We start from the raw sequence: 23,576 nt of genomic DNA, 5'->3' as shown, positions 1-23,576 counted from the left end.
TTATAGGAAAAGGAACTTTGTACTTGAGTGTGGCCTACGCTAGCACTCCTATGAGTATCTCTCTCCTCCCCATATGAAAAGACACCTCTGCCCCCTTGTTTTAAGAAAAAAAGAGATAGACACATGGGAGTGGTGGCATAGGCCACACTCCTGCACAGAAAACCACCTCCCTTAATGTATTTATTTATTTTTTAAATTCATATATGAGAAGGATCAACAGCATGCATGAACATTGAAATTAATGGTGAGGTTTGAAAAGGAGTAGTCAGGAAGGGATGAAATACTCACCCACCATGAGAAAAAAATCAAGAAGAGTTTGGCTTGGTGTAATAATCATCATTGGTTATACTGAATTTATTCTCATTATTAGAATTGTCTTTCCTTTGTACAAACAATTTTTCTTGGGCCGAGTTTTCCTCAAGTCATGGTAAAAGGGGAATCCCTTGACTGTGACTTTCCGATGGACGGGAGAAGGTAGCAAAGATTCTGTCAATCCGGGCAGCGTGCAGCGCCTGGGATTGACAGGGTGCTTTTACCGCCTTACCCCCTGCCCAACGCCCTGCCCGAGCAGGGATAAGGTGGTAAAAGCGCCCTGTCAATCCCAAGTGATGCACGTTGCCCGGATTGACATGATCCAAGTCCGGGGAGAGAGAAGGTAGCATGTCTCATTCATTACAAACAAAATACAGCAAAGCTAAGAATCAAGGGCTCCACTATAGCTATTTGAGTGAGGGTGTGAAACTATTTGTAAATAGAAGTGATATTTTAAGACCTAAGGATGGTGGTAGAACCCTTCCTCTTGTGGGTGTAGGAAAACTTCCTCTATAAATATAGTACCAAGTTTTCTTTTTTAGAGAGAACATCTTAAGTTACAACATTTGACCTTTGGATCGCAATGGGAAAATGTGTTTTTGACTTCGAATAATAAGAGGTGCAAGTTATAAATAAAACTCACATGCCCAAAAATCTAATCATAAAATCAAAATCATGGTGGATGAAGAGTCTCTCTCTCTCTCTCTCCATTCTGGTCATCAAAAACGCTCTTTTGATATGTAAGGGTACTAAAATATTATTACACACCTAATTAAAAAGGTTTTTGCTTAGTATTATTAATCATTTTAGGTTACACCAAATCTGTCATCATGATGATGTTAACCATACATTAGGGGCAGAAGCACTTTAACTAATGAACAGTGTAACATTATAATGGTATTCTTTTTTGCTAGATGAAATATTTTCTGTCTTTTCTATATCATGTAAGATGGTGACGTATTGGATGTAACCATGCACGAAGATTAAACTATTAAAAAATGGTTAATTTTGGTGCTACCATGTCTAGTTACCATGAGTTGCCACTGTTTAAGTGGCATAAGAAAGAAAAGATATTATCATAGAAAAGACAGCATTATTATGAAACTAATATGAGATTAATGTAAACTTGAAATCTAGATTATTTAAAATACTCTTGTCTACTGTATAGAGATTGAATGAGAAATTTGGCAAAATCGTCATACTTTTTTTTGTGTGATAATCTATATAACTAGTACATAATTTGGGAGAGAGAGAGAGAGAAAGGGTAGGGCGGGGAGAAGGAGAGAGAGAGAGGTGGGAGAGGGGTATGCAAAGGTTGGGAGTGGGAGAGATACAGAGAGGCAAAGTAAGGCTGCAGGAGGGAGATGTAGAGACGGGAGGAGGAGAGAGAGAGAGGATGGGGCAGGGGATTCAGGGATCTTTATCACCTCCAGTTTGCTGACCGGCCCAGTTCCCCAGTTCCTCTAACAAAGGAGGGCTGAAATGACCTCTCTACCCATGCCCAAACACCCTGCCCGGGTGGGGTCCACTATCCCCCTGTTAGAGGAACTGGAGAACTGGGCCGATCAGCAAACTGGAGGTGATAATTTTCCGGGGATTCAGAGGCCGAAGGGGATGAGAGATCACTATCATAGTTTTTTGTTTTTTTCGATAAACCACTTTCATAGTTTATTTCAGATAAAATGCTGAATGGATGAGATTTTATGGGAATAGTTGAATGATAATCAATTCAAAACACCCTGCCAACTTAAATATGGGATTGGGCACAGTGTGTAGCGCGCATCCAATGGCCCTGCGTGTTTGGACACGTGGCCCAACTAGATTGTGTGCACGAACACACATGATCATCGGATGACCCGCTGCACACTCTGTTGCGTTGCAGAGGAACCCAACGCCATAATTATTGTCATATACAACAACAGGAATGTCGATATTAATTATGGGAGTTTGGAAAAGAAAAGTGAGAAAGGTACGAGACAAACAGAGATGAAATACAAATCCACATGAAGAAAAAAAAATATATATATATGGATGTCCCACGTAAAAGAAAATCTGATCCATCATTAAAATTAGAAGGATTTTGCTTTTTGTAATCGCAATTAGTTATACCGAGTCTCTAATCCTTATTAGAATTGTACTTCTGTATAGAGGTTTTTTTATTATTATTTTTTAATATAAATATGTAAGAACCAGGGTTTAGAATCCCGGATATGAGATCCGGTTCAGCTCCAATCAATTCCAATCAGCCCAAATATGCCCTAACCCTAGTTTTTGAAAGGGGATCAATTGAGAATCAGCGATCATAATTGAGATCGTCCGTTTCTGATACCAATCGACCATTCTGATCAATCTGATGTTGATTTTTGAAATTTTGGTAAGGGCACAAAAATAATATTACACATCTAATTAAAAAGATATTTATTAGTCAGAAGACACATCTAAACTGTTTGTTACCATGATTTTTTCCTATCAAAATTATCTGGTCTTGCTCAGAGTTGCATATCTTTTTTTTGGGGATAAAAGTTCAGAGATGCATATTAATACAATAAATTTTTTTTTATTGAATTAGACTATGAAATTTAATACGTGACTAACCTACATTATAGCCGTGTTTGGTAATGCATTCTAGGTCGATTTCGCATTCTCAAGGGATAAAAACAATTATTTTTATCATCCGAAAATGTAAAATCGACTTAGAATGCATATCAAACATTGTCTGTGTATTTTATATACATCATTTGTCCACATGGCAGAATAAATGTCTTTTAAGATTTAAAAAAAATTAAAAATCTTATGACAATAATAGTTCGCTTTAAAAAAATTCAATACCTTCTATCTCAATTGATCCATGTTTATAACTTATAAGTCAATATAATATGCATGGTTATAGTGAGAATATCCCAAACTAAAAAGGATCTTGCCTTTAATTTTTTTTCCCTTTTGGGGAGATAGAGATGCTATGTATGGCTTATTATCTAGAACAAGTATCCAAACATGTGTGGCTTATAATCTAGAACAAGTATCATATCCAAACATGTATGGCTTATAATCATCTAGAACAAGTATCCAAACACATATGGAACTGCTTTAGTTTATCTTTGGTGCCATATACCTTTCATTCTTAAACTCACCAATCAATATACATCAATTAGTGTGGTTGATATCCCCCCTCACACCCAATTTTTTTTTTTCTCCTTTCTTTTTCTGATGGTGATTGCCAAATCTTTGGGTTGATCGAGCTGTGACCATATGGGATCACTAATTGAAGCTAATGGGAGCAATACTGATCGATCATCTTTCAAGTAGAGGAACATATCATCTTTTTTTTTTCTTTTAATCCTGTCCTGCTTTATTGATAAGGACTCATCACAGTAGGAAATGGAGCCCATGAAGAAGTATACAGGAGTTTTATAAATTAAAAACAGAGAGAGAGAGAGAGAGAAAAGTATAGGATGTGCTCTCGCAAGGGCCAATGAGAGCACACACATTGACATCATGGGAGCGAGACGGTACATTCCTTCCATAGAGAATTTTTCTTCATTTTCTTTTTAGGGTTTGTGTTTGTCGCAAAATCTGTTAGGAAAGACTCCTTATAAAATGGAGATCACCTCCTCGTACTGGTACTCTCCATGTATGGATACTAGGGGTGACACATGTCATTACCACTGCCATTAAGAATACATGGAGAAACAATGACTGAAGCAAAAAAAAACATGTATTACCTTCCACAGTACGAGGAGGTGATCCCTTCTCGTCCTTATGTTGACTCTAAATAGTGTAATTTTTCCATTAAAACAAAAAAATGGGAGAGGGTTCCCTACACTGCCCGAGTGCAATTTCAGGCAAATAAAAAAACCCCTTTAAAATGTTACAAAAAAAAGAGGGATATTTATGACATTTTTTGAGTTAGTGGAAAACTTTTAAAAAATTATAATAATTGCAGGTGATTAAATTATGCCAACATGTCCATTAATCTATTTCTTTAGTTTCAGCCCAAGTGCATTTCTTCAAATTAAGGGTTTTGTTTAGATTACATTTGTCGTGGCTTGTGACTTTGATACAAACATGTCGTTCGGAATTGCAAATCCCATTAAATATAGGGTAAAAATGTTTAAAAATTATTTTCCCAACAACTGATAGATCTATCTAGATCTTAGGCTATCTTTGGTATAGTTTTTATTTTTTATTTTTACTTTACAAAATGTTTTTGGTTGTGTTTGGTATCGTTTATAGAGTCTGTTTCTATTTAAGAATGATTGAAAAAAACCAAAAACCAAAAACAAAAAATGATTCTTGACCCATTTTTGTGTTTTGGCCAAAAGCTATTTTTGTTCTATTTTTTCTCTCAATGTTACTGAACATGTGCTAATATGTCACAACAAGTGGGGGTAAAAACGTCATTTGATTTTGTTATTCGAAAGGCAAGCCTCACTCCCCCTCTCTTCTTCTTCTTCGTCTTCTTCTCACCCTCTTCCCTGCAACCATTCCCTGCTCATCGGCTCCCCATCCCTTCCCCTACAACCCCGCCCCCATTCATTCTCCCTCCCCCGCAAATATCCTATCTTCCTCTCCCTCCTCAACCCCTACAACACCCTTCCATTTGCCATCTTCTTCTTCCTGTCCCCTTTCACTTCTCCTTTGTTCCTGGGTTGCAGAAAAAACGGAGGCCAGATCTATTACTCCTGCTTTGTTCCTGGGTTGCAGAGAAAACGGAGATCAGATCTATTACTCTGAGTCCAGGCCCTTCAAAGATGGAGAGAAATTCTATTCCAGATGGGGTAAACAGTACTACAGCGTGAAGAAATCTAACATTTTGTTTATGAGTTCTGAAGATTCTTATCCGGGTCATTCCTAATTTGTCTAGCCTTAAAGAGAATGACTTGGGATTGGAATTTTGGAAGCCATGGATGGGGCGATCGTCAAAGAAGAAGAAGAAGAGGAAGTGGGAAAATTGAATATGTAAAAACAGCGATACAAACCGGTTAGGTGATTTTACAGTGGAGAAAACAAAAATAATAAATTAGAGGGAGGGAGAGAGATGAACACCACAACCGTATAACTCGATTCCCATAAATCCCTCATCTCGGGTCTCTATTCCCTCTATTATCAATGTTCCACTGTACAAATCCATATTCGAACCATTCATCCATGAATGAAATTTTTATGCTTTGCAATTTAACTCAAAGGGCTTGGGAAGCTGAGAGAGTTATAAAGAAGGTGGGTGAAGGGAACATCTCTTAATCCTTTTTTTCAAAAAATCATTTTGTACATAAGGATACCAAACTCATTTCTTCAAAAAAAGCCATTTTATGTCTAGTGGTTATCAAACCATTGTTATGTTTTGATCAAAAAATGGTTTTGGTTAATGATTTATGTTGAATTGGCAAAATAAAAAATAAAAACTATACCAAAGATAGCCTTAGTTCACTATTTCTATTTTTTCTTTCTTCTTTGATTCCGATTGATTGACCTGAAAATTGAAAAATCAAATTTTAATTTCTTATCTCAAGATTGAATATGATGACCGAATTCAATATCACATGTGGCTAATTTGAGGGGGTGTAATGCCACTTTTTTCCATTCCATGTTAGTTTGTTCATGGTTTCAAAACTCGGATTGGAATCGATCGGGCCGATTCTGATTAACCTGAATTCTGTGTTTACTAAGTCCAGGCAAGCTGGGTCGAGTCTTAGTGATGCAAACAAAATCTGACCAAGTTTAACCGATTTCAATTGATACTTCAATGAATCGAAACGAATCGAATCGAAATTGATGGAGATCGATCTTATACTTGAATCCAAGTGAGGTGAACACTTTTCTTTCTTAAATCACATTTGCAACTTGCAAAGGTCTAATGCAACTATAATACAATCCTCCCCATGGGGGGGGGGGGGGGAGGCCAGGTTAGGTGGTAGCTAGGAGAATGTGTATCAATAATTTATTTGTTTATATTTAATAAAAAAAATATTTATTTATAGGTTGCCGTTTTCTATGGGAAAGCGTGGCTCCTTCACTCATGGGAGACAATGAGAACACATATTGGCATCATGGAGGTAAGATTTTCACCTTTCATGAGAGGTGGGGCGATCATTTTGCCTTCTTTTGTGTTTGTGTGAAGCGATAATACACTCCCACTGAGACTTTTCTCTTTTATTTATATAGTAATGCCTATATGTGATGATCTTAAGATACGTAATCTAAACTCACATGCTTTAATCTTTAGTTTTATTCAATTTATATAGTATTTGCCACCTTCTATAATTACTTTATTTATTATGATTCTTCCTTACCAAATCCACATATCTTAATAGGAAAACAATGTCCTTGTTCGTGGAGCCTTTCTAGCCTTATCATGGATCCCTTATGGCCTCATCAATACTATTTTGATATCCACATGATCTGCTTACTCATCTTACATTTTACAATGTCTCATGGGCATTCTACCCTATCAAGATAGTAGTGGGATCCTCTTAGGAATAGAAATTATTCTCTATAATATGCTCAAAAGCCTTGGAATTGTAAACTACATTTAGTCTCCTTTTTTATTTTCTATAAGTGATTCTTTTTAGAAACACTTAGATTTTTTGATCAGAGAACTTTTAATTAGTGCAAAAGACTCCCGCTACTGTATGCAGTCTTACCCCACTTTGCGGAGAAGCTGTTTCTATGTTTCGAACCCACAACTTGTTTTACCAAAAAAAAAAACCCACAACTTGAGGCTGTTTCCATGAATTCTTTGATTCTTATAGTAAAGAAATATTTTATATAAATGATCTACAAAAAATGAGCAACTAATTCTCAAGAGTGAAGAATGAGATCCACTTAAAAAAGTTAAAAGAGAAACACATTAAAGAATCATTTTAGAAAAATTGATTTTTTTTTGCTGAGGATGTATTAGAATCTTTTAAGGATCAAAGTTATGACGAGATATCCAATTTGTATTAGAATAGATGGTGCAAGTCAGTAACCTTAGAGGAAAATTTCAGCGATTTGGGCAAATTGCAAGTTAGTAATTTTTCCTCTATCCAATGGAGGGTCACACACTGTTATAAAGAGGCAAACTCCTCAGCAGATAAGCTTGCAAACTTCGTAGCAAAGAGAAAAATTTCAGCGACTTGGGCTTCTGTCCCAAGCCTAATTGCCAACGCTGTAAGTTGGGAAGCTACAGGAAGACCAAACTATAGATTTAGATAATCTTTTTTCTGTATGACTACTAGCATCCAATGGATTGCTGGTTAGTTTCTCGTTTTTTTATTTTCAGTCTTCCATTGTACATAACACTACTTCTTTACATATATTCAAAGTTGCTGATCTTTAGCAAAAAAATTAAAAAAAAAATTAAAAAATCGTAGAAATTTGCTACATTACCACATTTGACTTGAACATGAATAATAGCACTACCTTCCTCTAGTTAAAATTTTGATGAAGGGATTTTCTTATTTCCATTCCCATAATGTGTTAATAGATTTGTTGCAATTTTACTTTTTAACTCGTTGTTTTATTCTTAAAAGTTATATAGTGAAATATTTAATACATTGATAAATAGACAGTTTCAAAAAATTTAAAAATCTTATAATAAATTACACATCACCTCCTGATTTTTTTAAAAAACTTAAATCACCCCCTCTACAGTAACGGTGTTAGTCTGTTGTTAGTTATTGATGTGAAAGGACTATTTTACCCTTGTACTAAAACATTAGAATAAAATTTACAATACTATCCTTCAAAATCTATGTTTGGATGTCAAGGGTAGTTTAGGGACTTAAATTTTTTTAACTGACTGACATCATCACTTAACAACATAAAACTAACGGTAGGGACTAATTTGTCATATCGGAGTCTAAATCAGGGGATGATTTGAGTTTTTTCAAAAACTAGGGGGTGATCTAAGTTTCATTTGAAAATCAAGATGTGATGTGTAATTTATCCTAAAATTAATATAGTTCCTATATGAGATTACGAGACAATAGACTTACCCTCATTTTAAAAAAAAAATTACATTAAATACTTTTGAGAATAAAATAAAGAACAATTAAATAAAGCTATTAAGTTTTAAAAACATGTGTAGATTTATCATTCAAACACTCCCTTTAATGAAACATAGAATTTACATCAAAACAATGGACAATAATTAATAAGAACCCCTTAATTAAGAACTCCATAAAAGTGATACCATTAATTTATACCAATTTATGTAACTAAGATTGAGGCAGCACGTGAGCTAACTATACCTTTAATCTGTTCAAAGATACTTAATGAAATAAAGCCTTTTCTTTCTATGGTAGAGATTAAATAAAAGTATAAAACCCATTAGATGACCAAAAAGTGATACCAACTTGTGTAGTTCTACCTAAGCCGTTTAATCGAGGCATCAACGTGAGCTAGGTAAACCTTTAATCTATTTAAAGATTGATAAAATAAAATACTTTAAAAGAATTTGTAAATTGGCTCTTCAACAAATGCATTATAATTATTATATATATAAAAATTTCCTAGTAAGATCAGGAGTGGCTAAGTCACATCTCATAAGAGCAAAATCAATATTATATTACCATATGGTAATGTAAAATAATACATGTGAATGTCTCATAAAAAAAATTATTATAATATTTGAATGACAACAATGTGATGGCGGCTAACATAAAGAGCTAAACTGAGTAAGTGTAATGCACCAACAATTGAACCATGGCTATGAAGTATAAATAGAAACTTGAGGGGGGACCAATACTGTACCCTACTGTTTGAATGGTTAAAGAGGTTAGAGGTAAATCAAATCCGTTAGAGAGAAAAAGATTAAAAAAAAAAAAAAAAAAAGATCATAGGAACATCGTTACATCGGTCTTGGGACTGATGGTTGGGACCATTGATCATAGGCGATGTCAAGTTCGAAACCCTTTCTCCCCTATCAAATGTAACAAATTAGATCTTTTTTGAAATAAGTGTTAATCCTTCATGGGGCCCCCGAGGAGAGAGAGAGAGAGAGAGAGAGAAATGCAAAGAAACCTTTAACAATTCCATCATCATGATGTTTGAAAAACCCTATTCCACAAAAGGGTTCTCTCTCTCAATTCTCAAAACCAAACTTGAAATTAAGGTATCCTCAAAAGAAAAACCATATTCCTCAAAAGAGGTGGGTTCTCTCGCTGTCCAATAGCCAACCAAAGTTGAAATTCAGGTTTCCTCATTGAATTGGTATCATGCATGCAAAGTTATCTAGTTTTCACTTTCTATAGTACGAAGCTTGACTCTATCTATAGGATACAATTGTGAACTCCACCCCACCCACCCTCTCTCTCTCTCTCTCTCCACAATGGGTATTAGATCAGTTGTATCGATCAATTCATAGTAGTATCAGTCATGCCCGATATGGAAATCTGATCGATATAGGGAATCTGTGATTTGGCTTAAATTTTAGATTTTTTTATTTAAAAAATGAATTTTTGATACGATATTATTTGATATGAATTGATACGACTGATACAGATCGATATCAATATCGACGATGACTGATACCTACCTTATGGGTGAATGAACCTTGGTGAAAAAAGAAGGTCTTGTTCAAAGTTTACTTTGGAGCAAGGCTGAGTTATGATGTATGGTTTTGTTAAAAGGTTATACTTTTGGAATGAAAGCTCTATTGTAGGCTTGCTTTAATAATAGATAATTGATAAGGAAGAAAAGGACATATATATTAACTCAAACTTCAACTGTGAAGCCCACCATATTCTCATATTAGCTATCATACACCCCTTCTTGAATTTTCTTGAATTTTGAGAAGTGAAAATAACTTAATCAAACCTTATAAGGATAAGCATCGAACAAGGAATACCCTCATCCAAACTATTTTCATTAGCTCACCATAAATTTTTTAGGCTTAATTAATTATTATTGATTAACGCAGGGTGGTTGTGTTAGGTTACATCGGATGAAAAATTCTTTGGTCTCTATTCATTCGATAACATGGTAAAATTGAAGGAATTTTCTTATTGACACCTCTCTTAAATTGTCAAATAATTTGTTACCTTATTTTTTTTTTTAATCCTGTTAGTATAACTCACTTTTGTCTTTTAGTAGGGTAAAATTTTATCATTTCATGTGTGCAATAAAAAAAATTTGAGAAACTATCCGTTCAATTATGACCATATAATAAATGAAGTTTCAAACTATTTTAAAGATCTTTTCTTTATTCTTTAACTAAAGAATTTTTGAAAATAAGACAAGAGATAGATGTGTCATTCATACATTCCGGCCCACAAAAAAAAATTGACTTTTATTTATGGATCGTGTTTTCGTTAAGTCATGGTGAATGAGAAATTCCTTCATCGATAGCCATCGTTGTGGATTTGTATGAAGGAAATAGGAATCATGAGGGGCATTTCAAACATCCAACAAATAAGAGAAATGTAATTATAGCGGATTTGTGGAATATCAACCCATCACCATGGTGATGAAAACCTTTCTCCTGTATTTAATAACCAGTTGCCAACTTTTAGATGACTTTGTTGCCTTAGGACCATTTATTCTTGTTGATGTTCATGCCACTAATTTTCTTGTTTCAAGTCTTAACTAGAAATGAAGAAGAGGGAGACAAAACACCTTGAATTGAAATTGGCAATGGAAGGAGCCCTCGAGGAAGCACTAAAGCATAATAATAATAGGTCAAATGTTCTCTGTGCAGCAATGCAGACTGCGCCTAGACACATGAGGATGGGTGAAATGACCACCCTGCCCCCCTGAATGGGCAGTCCATGTGTCTGGGCGCAGCCTACACTGCTGCACAGAGAACTTCCGCCCATTATAATAATAAAGAAAAGGAAGTATGGAACCTCAAGGCCAATGACAATCTACAACATGGATCACTCTCAAAAGGACATATCATTAGACTTATAACCCTTGAAAATTGCAGGAAAATTCACAAAGTATTAATTTTCAAGAATAATGGATCGATCATCTAGAATTCTGCACTTGGAAAGAAAATTTGTAGAAACATAACATGTTAGACAGCTAACACGAACTTGTTCCTATAAATCAGCTTACAAACTCTAGATCAGTGATCAATCATTTTTAAGTAGTTTCATTCTGTTCTAGGGTTTTTTCTTGCAACAAGTAATCTTTTCCTAAAAGCTTCACTCTGACATCAGATCGTCCCTTCTAGTAAATGTTGAGATTGAAGAGCGACTGCTCTGATACTAATATACCTAGATCACGCCAACATTCTCTAGACCAAAACAACTCATGCATTGATGTCCCTAAACTGAAGTATCATTATAAAAGGTATTTTAATACTAGTCTGTTTTAATAGTTTAAAAAATGAGAAAATCTATCATGTTTGGAATACGGAGACATTTTCCTTCATGATCAACAATGTCTGCCCTCACCCATAAGGGTTAAATAAATGAAATGTTCCCAACCATAGACGGTATTGATTATTGAATTGTCCTTAGGACTTGGACCTAACCTTGTGACTGTTTGTTTAGTTCCTCATCATGATTTCGGTATGGAAACATAGATGATAATAGATTAAAGTAATTGCTCGGTTTGGCTTGAAGGTTTGGATCTGTTGTGGGCTAAGAGATTTCATCATTTTATTGTTGTTGTATAGGATTCTAAGGGTAGTGTCAGACTTTGTACAATAATGATGATAATGACCCTCATTTCTCTTGAGTTCAGCTCAGGTTCTTGATATCATTTCCGTACGTCTTTAGACGCACAGATGGAATCCAAGAGAGTGAGTAGATTCCATCTTTGCATCTAAGGACGTTTTAAAATGGTTCTCGTACAAGAACATGATTCATGTGTGCACCTTGTTAACACCAAAGTGTTGAAGTTGGAAGTTATAGTTTTTTTTTTTTTTTTTTTTTTTTAATTGATCATTATTTTATTTTTTTCATGAATTATTTTTATAATAATTTAAAATTATTTTCTTTTCACAAACTCTCATTATGAACTATAAACTGGGATTCTTGCATACCGTTCCTTCAGTCTATTAGAAGGGCACTACGTGGTATCCGTTTGGCAGACAGGAAAATGCACATATATCCCCATCTCTTTAATGTGTACTACTACTAATCAGATGGTTGGTTACAAAACTTAAATAATGGCTCTGTTTGGCTTGAATTTTGATTCTGTTGTGGGTTAAGAGATATCATCATTTTTATTGCAGTTGTATAGGACTCTAAGGGTATTGTACAATAATGCATGATAATGACCTTCGTTTCTCCTGAGACCAGCTCAGATTCTTGTACGAGAACCATTCTTGTATGTCCTTAGGCACAGATGAAATTCAAGAGAGTGAATGGATTCCATCTTTCCACCTAAGGGCGTACGAGAATGGCTCTCGTATAAGAACCTGATTGAGCCTTGTTTCTTCTCACTTTCTTGACTGTTTTATCTTTGTTTCATATCTCACGTGACACAGGAAGGGCGAAATGACAGCCCCACCTCTCATGGAATGAAAAATCTCACCCATGTTGGATGCCCCCTTCATTGGCCCACACAGTGGTGTAGGGATCACACAACTTGGCAACTACCCCCGTCCCATTATTTTATTAGAAGTTGAGTAATTAAGAGCACAACAAATCTTGAGTTAAGACTCAAAATAGTTACACCAATTGCTCCGGTATATTGGTTGACATCTTTTTTTTGTTTTTTTTTAGGGGGTGGGGAGGATTTAAAGGATCCGACTCTTCTCCAGAGAGCTCAGCACCCAGGGAGTGCCCAGGAGGCATCCAAGGGTAGGGCTATACCACACACATCTCGATGCATGCCTAGGGATGTGTGCAGCACAACCCAACGGCTGGATGCTCCCTGGGCATGCTGGGCTCCTTGGAGAGAGCTCAATCTGGATTTAAACCGATGGTTGTGGTATTTAATTTATTTTTGTTAAGTAAGAAAATTGGGAGAGGGTTTTTCTTGCCTTAGAGGAGGGGTATTATGAAAAAATATTAAAAATAGGTTTTTTCTTGCCTTAAGTCCGCTTTTTTTTTTTGGGTGAAGTACACGTATCCCCCTAAGCGGCTCAATATTCTGTGTACCACCCCTCAATATTCCAGGTACCACCCCTGCTTTACACCCCAAATGCCACATAGGTCCAATCCGTTAAATACCACCGTTAGATGATAATTTTTTGACCGTTTTACCCTTTGCTTTAATTTCTTAAATCTGAAAAGACTTAAATACCCTCACTTATTTGTTGCCCTAAACTAATTGAAAATGACCAATTTAACTTTTGTTTTATTTTCATAAATGAAAAGACCTAATTGCCCTCACTTATATATTACCTTAACCTAATTTGAAAAGACTATTTTACCCCTAAATAATTTGTTCCTAAAAACCCCAAAATGCCCTCATCTTCCCCAAATCATCATCTTCTTTTACACCCACCACCAGCACCACCATGCTTCGATTTTCCCAACCGTAAAGCTTTGTACACTTCGGTGATGGAGAGGAAAATCTCCTCCACCTCCACCTAGAGACTGCTCTCTTCGTGGAGAAAACCCTTTTCTAACCCACATAAGAAAGTTAAAGAAAGTCTGCAAATGTTGGGATGTTTAAGGTAGAAATTCAAACCCTAACCATCTCAGCAAAAAGCAGTGTCATGAGGGAAAATGAGAAGGACATGAAAACGTTAGGAAGAAAGAAAGCTTAACCTACTACATATTTAGATTTTGCTTTTTCAAAGCGAATAGTGAAGTTGATTAGCAGAAATAGAATACAGAAATCAAAGAAATAAGCGAACACTGGTGAGAAAAAATCAATAAAACCGATTCTCATAGACAACAAACTACGGGAGAGAGAGAGAGAGAGAGAAATCCGTACCTAATGGTAACTGTGGATGCAAGAAATCCCGCCAATTTGTCTACTCGGCGTGAATTGTCTGCCCGGTGTCAAGGGTTAGCGTTCTCCTCTCTCTCTTGCGTTTTCTTCTCAAGTCGTACCAGAGAGGAATAAGAGGGTTTTGGAAGATGGACGGTTTTCAAAAATTTCAGATTTGGACTAGGGTTTGGATTGAAGGGCCTCGAAGGCATTTTTTGTTTTGATCACAAAAGAAGAAGGTGAAGGAAGAAAGTCCTTAGTGGTGGTGGAGGTGGAGGTGGAGGTGGAGGAGATTTTCCTCTCCATCACCGAAGTGTACAAAGCTTTACGGTAGGGAAAATCGAAGCATGGTGGTGGTAGTGGTGGGTGTAAAAGAAGATGATGATTTGGGGAAGATAAGGGCATTTTGGGGTTTTTAGGAACAAATTATTTAGGGGTAAAATAATCTTTTCAAATTAGGTTAAGGTAATATATAAGTGAGGGCAATTAGGTCTTTTCATTTATGAAAATAAAACAAAGGTTAAATTGGTCATTTTCAATTAGTTTAGGGTAACAAATAAGTGGGGGTATTTAAGTCTTTTTAGATTTAAGAAATTGAAGCAAAGGGTAAAACGGTCAAAAAATTGTCATCTAACAATGGTATTTAACGGATTGGACCTATGTGGCAATTGGGGTGTAAAGCAGGGGTGGTACCTGAAATATTGAGGGGTGGTACGCGGAATATTGAGCCGCTTAGGGGGGTACGAGGAATATTGGGTGCATTCTAAAAGGGTACGTGTACTTTACCCTTTTTTTTTTTTGGTAAATATCTTGCCTTAAATTGGCATTGTGCAAATCTTTTACCCAAGAAAATTATATATAAATTTAGGGAAAAATGAAATTGCACCCCCCCTTACATATGAGAGGATAATATGTCATAAATGCCCCTCCCCCCATTGTTAAAGGTTAATGGGGGTTCCTCATTCGCTTGAAACTGCACTCAGGCAGTGTAGGGAACCCTCTCCCATAAATTTATGAAATCAGACATTGATTTCAGCACCTTATTCCCCCCCCCCCCTCCGCCCAAAAAACAAAGAAGAAAAAACTTATGTTGAAGGAAAGACCATTGGTGCACAACCCATATTGGGAACTAGTCGAAGTTTTCTCATCAGCTAATCCCTCCTCTGTTGTCTCTTGGGATGTCTATTGATGCAGAGGGTGAGGGTTACCAAGGAAACCGCAGCCATTGGTGCAGAGGGTGAGGGTTTTTGGGACCTTGAATTCCGTCTCTTCTTTCTCTCTCAGAGTCTGCCCCCCTCCTCCTAGCTCCACACCCCACATGGTTTCTACAGCCACTGCATGATGCTGTAACAGGAGAAGATAAAAATTGCTCTCCAACACACCCCGTCTTCTTCTCCTCCTTCGTCTCCTCTCCTCCCCACCTTCTCTTTGTTTCCCCTCCCCCTCTTTCCCTTCTTCTCGGCTCATTCCATTGCCCCCCTCTTCTTTCTTTCTTTCTAACTTCACATGATGGTGACACATGAAAGACATCCATCATGTTATATATAGTTTATTAATATTTTTTGGGAGAAGGTTCTTTAAGCAAGCGACATAGGTGAACTCATTAATGAGATGTAGCAAAACAATATCACACATAGAAGGACAATGAGATCATTTCAAATGTGAGTACAAAGGAGAGAGATTGACACATAAGTCACTAGGGTAGGGTACACTATCACATTCGCATGTCTCACTCCTCTGCTGCCCTCCAATGTATGGTACCATTTTGCTACACATTGTTGCACTCTTCTATGCCGTTTGATCAGAGAACCCTCCCCCTATTTTTTAAATGGGATTGATTGGATAAAAGGAAAAGAGGGGAAGGGAGGGGAGGGGAGGGGACCCTGATCCTCTATTGCCGAACTGCCCGATAGGACTCTATTGCCAAGACACAGTAAGGCGGTAACCCTGCCCGAACGCCTTGTCGAGTGGAGTTAAGGCCATCATTTACTGCCTTATTATGTCTTGGCAATAGGGTCCTACCAAGCAGCTCTGGAGTAGAGGATCCAAATTGCAGGAGAGGGGAAGTAAGAGGGGTGGGTGGAGCCGTAGAGGGGGGATGAAATTGGTATTGAATCATTTCATGTAGAACGGAACAAAAGAGAGACTATCCAAATTCCAAACCCAGGCTCTTCTCTTTTGTCTCTCGCATATTAATTTTGTTCAATTTTTTTCTCTCTGTTTTTTACTTTTTTGTATTTTTCTTCTTTATCAACCTTCAATTATCAATCATCCAACCAACGTAAGTAAGTAAGTTGGTAAATAAATACATAAAAATAAGACTAAACCCACCTATCCCTTCAAGTCCAATCATACGAGTGCCGTGCAACATTGCCAATCTGCCAATCTTTCTGCTTATAATGCTCATGTGACCACTGATGAAATTGTGATTCTGAAGCTAAAAAACCCGGATGTCCCTTCTGCAACTTTCTTTCTGATTCTAATCTTTGAGACTCAAAAACAAGTTTCAACTTCAGTGAATCTAGTGATACGATTGCTATTCTATCTACCCTTTTAGTCCTTTCTACTTCTTCTTGTTCATGTTTTTTTGGGTTAATTTTTTTTCCTCCTAACTTTTTTTTTGAGACCAGTCCAAATTCCAAGCATCGTGTTTAAAAGATTCCTCTCTTTCCCTGCTTTTCCCCCCCATTGTTTTGATGTATCTTTGTGGAGTTTTCAATTTTAAGATCAGGACGAAATGCTCTGAATTCACCTTTGCTTGAAGTCTTTTCTGGAAGAAAGCATATTTGATTTTAAGCTCTTTGTCCTCGACTGGTTTTGTCTCAACCCTTTAGAACCATTTGAGTTTTGTTGATTCTAATGGTCGTGGAATAATACACAACCACTTCTCAGAAAAAAGGAAACAGTGGGTCTCTGTGAATTGTTAGAAATTGGTTTTTTTCCCTCCCTCAGATCCGTATGTTTCAATATTTTTTTTAAGCCGAAGAAGAAAATCACAATCTTAATGAGTTGTGTTTAGTCTTTATGAGCTTCCAAACGAAAAAAGTTACTGCAAATATGCAAATGCTAGCTGTTCCAAGCTCTCACAACAATAAAAAGGAGTTAAGGAGCTATTCCTTCCTGGGTTTTTAAGCTACATTTCGACTTAGACCTAGCTTATGGCTCTTGAGAAGGAATGCCAAGTAGCAATCTCGAAGAAGATGGCCGTTTATACCTGCTCTCCAAGATAAAAGTCTTTCAGACTTAATCTTTTCAAGCTGTAAAAAGCTGCTTTTGTTGTTGACACCTTTCAAACCAAACCCATGGAGGTGTTTCAGAAGAACCAGTCTCACCTGCTTCCCTTTTTCTACCTTCTGTTTCTCTTGCTTAAAAACTACTGAGGAACGCTTTTGCTGAACCAGTAAGGCTACTTGTTCCATGATTTCAACAGCTCTCTACCACCCATCCTTTTATTTTGTTTTAGTTGTTTTAGGCTGAAAACCCATTTGTGCTACCACAAGCTCAAGATAGAAATCTCTCTGTTGACCATCTTTTCTTAATACTTTATTACTAGCAAACCAAGTTTACAGATCCGTCTGGGATCTCTTTGTGGGGTTGAGGGTCACAGAATAGCAGAATCCCACCTTGGAAAACTGCTTTTTTTGCTCTCTTGAGTGGGGAGCTTCTGTTCTCTTTCAGTGGGCTTCAGTGTTATGTGTTGGGCGATGGCCACTGGTCTCCAAAACCAGGAAGGAGTACCAGAAAACCATCTGAGGAAACAGCTAGCTTTCGCCGTTAGGAGCATTCAATGGAGCTATGCAATCTTCTGGTCTATCAAAACTGGAGGGTATAAAATATTCTGTCTTCTTCTTTTTTACCTTTTTTCCTTTTGATCTTTCCGTTAGAAATCCTTTTGCTCTGTCTTCTTAGTTTTCTCCAACTGGGTTTGCTTATCATTTAGAGAATTGACATAAAATGGCTAGCATTTGTGTTGGTCTTGAGGAAAATGTTGGTTCCACTGGTAAATTTTACTGTTAATGGGGTTTTTCTTCTTTTTTTCTTCTTCAAGATCAAGCTCATATTTCACCAAGTAACTTGTGAGTTTATTCTGCAACGTTGTTGAACTTTTGAAGATGTGGTGAAATTGAATGCTTCTTTTGAAATTAATAATGTTGTGTTATATCTAGATTTCTGAACTATTTTTTTTATTTACTTTTGGGGTTGCTGATGTCTGGACTAAGTTCTTGTATGTTTCTAAATGAGGTTTCCTTTAGGTGATATTTAGTGCAAGATAATTATTCCTTGCATAATTGGAGAAGAATCTAGTTTAAATATGGTTACAGTTTGGCCCATGAAAGTGATGGCTTCAGTTTTTCCTTTTAAGGGTTACTGATGGTCTTCTGTTGCTCGAATGATTTCTCTATTTTCCTTAAAGGTTCAATACTTAAGTTCTTAGTTTTTTCAAACTTTATTTTTTTTTTTTTTTAAATTAACTTAAAAATAATTAATATCCTTGAGAAAGGGTGCTGAGAAGCATTATTATTTTGACACAAAAAAGGGTGGATTATTTTTTTCTTGTAGAAGATTAGGAAGACAAGAAATCCTTCCTAGAATCTTGTGTTCCTTTCATTTACTCCTTGTTTCACTTTCTATTCTCCTCCTACTTTCTTTGTTCTTAATTTTTTGTGTTCTATTTGTTTATTATTTGTTATGTTTGTGACTACATTCCTGAGGTGTGAGTTTCTGATCCACTATCCTCTTTTTCCTGCTGCTTGAATGTGATTATTTTAGGGTGTTGGAATGGCGAGATGGGTACTATAATGGAGACATAAAAACCAGGAAAACAATGCAACCGATGGAGTTTATTGCTGACCAAATGGGTTTGCAAAGGAGTGAGCAGTTAAGAGAACTGTATGAATCACTGTCAGCAGGTGACACCAACCCACAAGCTAGGAGGCCTTCAGCAGCATTATCTCCTGAAGATCTCACAGATGCAGAGTGGTATTACTTGGTTTGCATGTCCTTCAAATTCAACCGTGGACAAGGGTACTTGTCTCTCCTCCATGCCCCTGAATTTGGTTTTAATTTAATTCTGCCTTTTGTTCTGACCTTCTACAGCTTTAAATTTAATGAGTTCATATTAACTTTAGTTATAATGTTCCAATGTATTCAATGGGACTACTTGAAACTTCAAATTAATAAGATCTACTCCATCATTACCTGCTTTTTCACTTATTTATCAATCCTGAAGGTGAAAAATTTCCTTCATGATGCCCCAAAATGAGAATCAGTTTTGGAATAAAAAATGGGTTAGTGAACTCTGATGGGTTCAATAGGTGGACCCATGAGAGATCATCCTAGGTTTGTATGAGAACAGTATTATGTCCTTGGAGTAATGTCTATATTTCTTACTCCTTGGTCATGCCCAGGTTGCCTGCAAGAGCATTGGAAAATGGTCAGCCCATCTGGCTGTGCAGGGCTCCTGATGCAGATGGCAAAGTATTTGAACGTTCTCTGCTAGCTAAGGTTGTTATTCTTTGCTTAGATCTTTAATCATATGCAAATCCTCTCTTAAGATTACATAGTCAGGCAAGCTGATTCGCATTTTCTGTTTTCTTGTTCTTTGTTCAATACTTAATGACTATACATGAACCAATCACCATCCTTAGAGTGCATCTATCCAGGTATTATTGCCTTCTTTCTTTTTTGCATTGATTTATAATTCAAATTTTCAGCACAGCGATGCTACCCCATCTGAGGGATGATCCTTTTTGACCAAATCATCTCTCCACATGGTGAAAATAGGACTGGTAATAGCAGATAAATCTAGCCAACCCATTTGAATTTCTGGTTGAATGAGTTCAACGATCCGGGGTGGTTTAGTAACTGTTTTTCCAATACTCAGTGCTGTTGAAAATACCATCCCAAGTAACTTATGTTTTGGGTTTGCAGACTGTGGTATGCTTTCCATTTTTAGGCGGTGTGGTCGAGCTGGGTGTGACCGATCTGGTAATTTTACTTGTTTGATCTTCCACTTCTGTTTGGTCAATATTGCTGAGATTCATTGTATTCAATTGTATTTGTAATCTTTAAGGTCTCAGAAGACCCAAGGCTCATTGAACAAGTTAAAACTTGCTGCTTGGAGTATCCGAGACCCAATTGCATTGAGCAATCAGCTTCCAGCCCTCAAAATGAAGACAATGAGGAAGATCCTGTATTTGTCAAGGTTGGCCATGAGAAAATTGATTCCGTGGCTTTGGATCCAGCAAGCGAATTTGAGACAAAACAAGAGTGTGAAACCCCTGGATTATTACCTCCGTCGTTTATTCCTCAAGAAGAAATCAAGTTGCACCACAATGGGATTGAGGAGTTACATGCAAATATCTGTGAAGAGTTAGAAGCAGTCTCTCCCCATGACAGCTCAAATGGATGCGGAGCGCAGCAGCACATTGAAGATTCCTTCATGCTGGAAGGCGTTAATGGTGGAGCTTCACAAGTCCAGAGCTGGCAGTTCTTAGATGATGAGTTCAGCAATTGCATGCTTGGTTCCATGAATTCTAGTGACTGTATATCCCAAACACTTGCAAATCCTCAGAATGTCGTCTCTTCTCCCAAGGGTGAGAAAATAAATAATAATCATCTTCAAGAACTTCAAGAATGCAATGACACTAAGCTAAGCTCATTGGACCTTGGAAATGATGACTTGCACTACTCAAGGACTCTTTCTGCCATTTTTAAGAACTCACACAGTTTGATTGTAGCACCACACATTTGCAGCAGCAATCACAAATCTAGCTTTACAAATTGGAGAGAAGGGCTGGTGGATCCTCTGAAAACACAGGTTGACACACCACAGAAAATATTAAAGAAGATATTGTTTGAAGTAGCTTGGATGCACGGTGGTAACTTGATCAAGTCCCCGGCACAAAGAGTTAGCAAGGATGGACTCTGGATACTAGAAGAGGATGATGTTGGTGCGAACCATGTATTGTCAGAGAGGAGGAGAAGGGAGAAACTGAAGGAAAAATTTCATATCCTGAAGTCCCTAGTTGCTCCTGTGGGCAAGGTACTTGAACTGCCATTCATATAAAGCTTTTATTGAAAGCATATTCATGGTGAGAAATTTAATATACTTGTGTGGCATATCTTGCAGGTTGACAAAGCTTCTATCCTTGGTGACACAATAGAGTACCTGAAAGAGCTTGAAAGAAGGGTTGAAGAGTTGGAATCATGCAGGGAGTTGGCAGAGTATGAAGCAAGAGCAAGAAGGAAGCACCCAGATATAGCAGAGAGGACATCTGACAACTATGGCCACACAGACATTGCAAATGACAGGAAAACTGCAATTAACAAGAGGAAGGCTTCGGACATTGATGAGTCCGAGCTAGAGCTCGATTGGGCTTCATCAAAAGATGGTTTGGCAGCCAATCTCACCGTTGTCATGAATGAAAAAGAGGTTCTGATCGAGATGAGGTGTCCTTGGAGGGAGTGTTTGTTGCTTGATATTGTAGATGCCATAAGCAATCTCAATTTAGATGCTCACACAGTTCAATCTTCCACTCTTGATGGCTTTCTCATTCTGACCATTAAATCAAAGGTTTGGACTTATGATTACTCAAATAAGAAGCCTAGTGTATTTTTCACATTTCATCAAAATGTTTCGACTCACTAGGGAATTTGGCTGCAGTTTAAGGGAGTGGCAGTTGCTTCTGCGGGGATGATCAAGCAAGCACTTCAGAGAGTCATGGGCACATGTTGAGCATTGTGGCCTTTAGGAAGGCTAAAATTGTTGAGGAATACTTGTAGTGCTGTGCAGTCCAAGTTAATTAAATTTGCTTCTTGAATATTATGTAATATGAGTTCAGTTGTGGGGGGTACTATAACTCAGCTTGGACTGTCTCAAAACTCCTGCACTGGCATTTTGATTATGAATCCAGGCTACCCATGTGACACAAGAAAGAAGATCAAAGCTGATTTGGTTGTTTGGGTTTTGCATTTCGATTTAACTTCTGTGAAAGTGCTGTACCATCCATTTCTTGCTGATAAAATACATTTTGTAGAATCTCTCTCCTGAAAATTGATTTTTCATGTGTTGTGGATGTAACAAATTCTTGGAATGCATTCTAGGTCGATTTCGCATACTCGGACGATAAAAACAACTATTTTTATCATTTGAGAATGCAAAATCGATCTAGATAGAATGCATTCTAAGAATTCATACCAAACATAGCCCTAGTAAGATATACCAACTGATAATCTGTTTAGTGCATGAAGTAATGTAGGAATATCATTAAGCAGAGTAAATAGTATCAATGACCATTCTGAAAAATCTTCCTTTTGCAAAAAGGTTAACCGCTTCTAGACAAAACAGTCTTGATTGGTTGGGTTGCAAAGATAAATTTAGAACTGGCCGTAGTTTTAGACTAGTCTGACTTCAAGGCAGGCTCCCCGAGAAAACTCCCAGTGTTTGCAGTTTATAGATCCATCATTGTGGGGTCATATTCTCAAAGTTATACTTCCCTAATAGAATTTTGTTAGATCCTGATTTTACGTCTAAAAAGGGTTCTAGGACTTGGAATAGTATTTCACACTCTTTATCCAAGCTTAAGCGTCATGTTTGTTGGAAAGTAGGAAGGATTCCTTGAATTCTAAATAGAACTCAAAACTATGAGGAACTCAATAGGAGTGAGCCTTTTGTTTTCATAAATAAAGTTTCAGATTTGATTAATAAAAAGAGTTGGAATGTCCCTTTGATCAGCTCCATGTTTCCATCCTTTTTTGCTATACCCATAAGGCCCATAACTGTCCAATCTTCATGATTTTTTATTTTTTTATTTTGTCCCCTCACTAAGTCAGGGAAATTTACCACAACAGTGGCTGGGAATTTCCTGTTTTTTCCTTCTTAGTCTCAAAAGGTTCAAGAATTGCACATGTTCTGAGTTTGAGTGGCATCGTTTTCTTTCTTGCCCTTTTTAACGAATCTAGTCAGCAGGAGTATTGGGGTTAAGGATTGGGTATCTTTTGGCATCCTCTACTCTTACAATTTCAAAAAACTGTTTGTAACAACCAGTATTTCTCTCTGTTTCATTCTATTTTTGCGATTTCGTGTTATTTTCTCTTGCAAGCTAGAAATAACTATGTTTAGACAAATTGCTCCCCAAGTCCTCTCAATATCTTCCTCTTCTATGTTATGGATATGCAGAAACCACACAAGCGTCGGAGGCAAGGGGAATGCTTGAATGACTGCAAAAAGAAAGATTAGGTGTGAAAACCATTATCATTTGGACTGATTGTCAGAGTATGGTTGACCTTCTGGAAGGGGATATGGATCGTTGACCGTAGGAGCTTTTCACATATTTACTGGACATTAAGTATTGTAAGGACAAGTTTAAAGTTGTATCTATTATCAAGCAAGATTGGTGTATATTTCAGTAGCTCACCACCTAGCTACTAGGGCTGGGATGGAGAAA

General features: G+C 37.0%; 1 protein-coding gene across 1 annotated transcript; it reads left to right on the top strand.

Annotated features, from left to right (window-relative positions):
- The first annotated feature begins 17,528 nt into the window (after nucleotides 1-17,528).
- On the top strand, nucleotides 17,529-22,171 carry LOC122664374 (transcription factor EGL1). The gene is made up of 8 exons (XM_043860167.1): nucleotides 17,529-17,953; nucleotides 18,898-19,152; nucleotides 19,536-19,632; nucleotides 19,776-19,790; nucleotides 20,059-20,115; nucleotides 20,201-21,172; nucleotides 21,260-21,703; nucleotides 21,794-22,171. The coding sequence occupies exons 1-8, from the start codon at nucleotides 17,820-17,822 to the stop codon at nucleotides 21,863-21,865; spliced, it is 2,046 nt and encodes a 681-aa protein (XP_043716102.1). The 5' UTR covers nucleotides 17,529-17,819; the 3' UTR covers nucleotides 21,866-22,171.
- Nucleotides 22,172-23,576: the final 1,405 nt, after the last annotated feature.

Source organism: Telopea speciosissima, chromosome 6, assembly GCF_018873765.1.
Source record: "Telopea speciosissima isolate NSW1024214 ecotype Mountain lineage chromosome 6, Tspe_v1, whole genome shotgun sequence".
Classification (NCBI taxonomy): domain Eukaryota; kingdom Viridiplantae; phylum Streptophyta; class Magnoliopsida; order Proteales; family Proteaceae; genus Telopea; species Telopea speciosissima.
The sequence above is the reverse complement of the archived record's forward strand: the minus strand, read 5'-3'. Positions and strand labels throughout refer to the sequence as shown.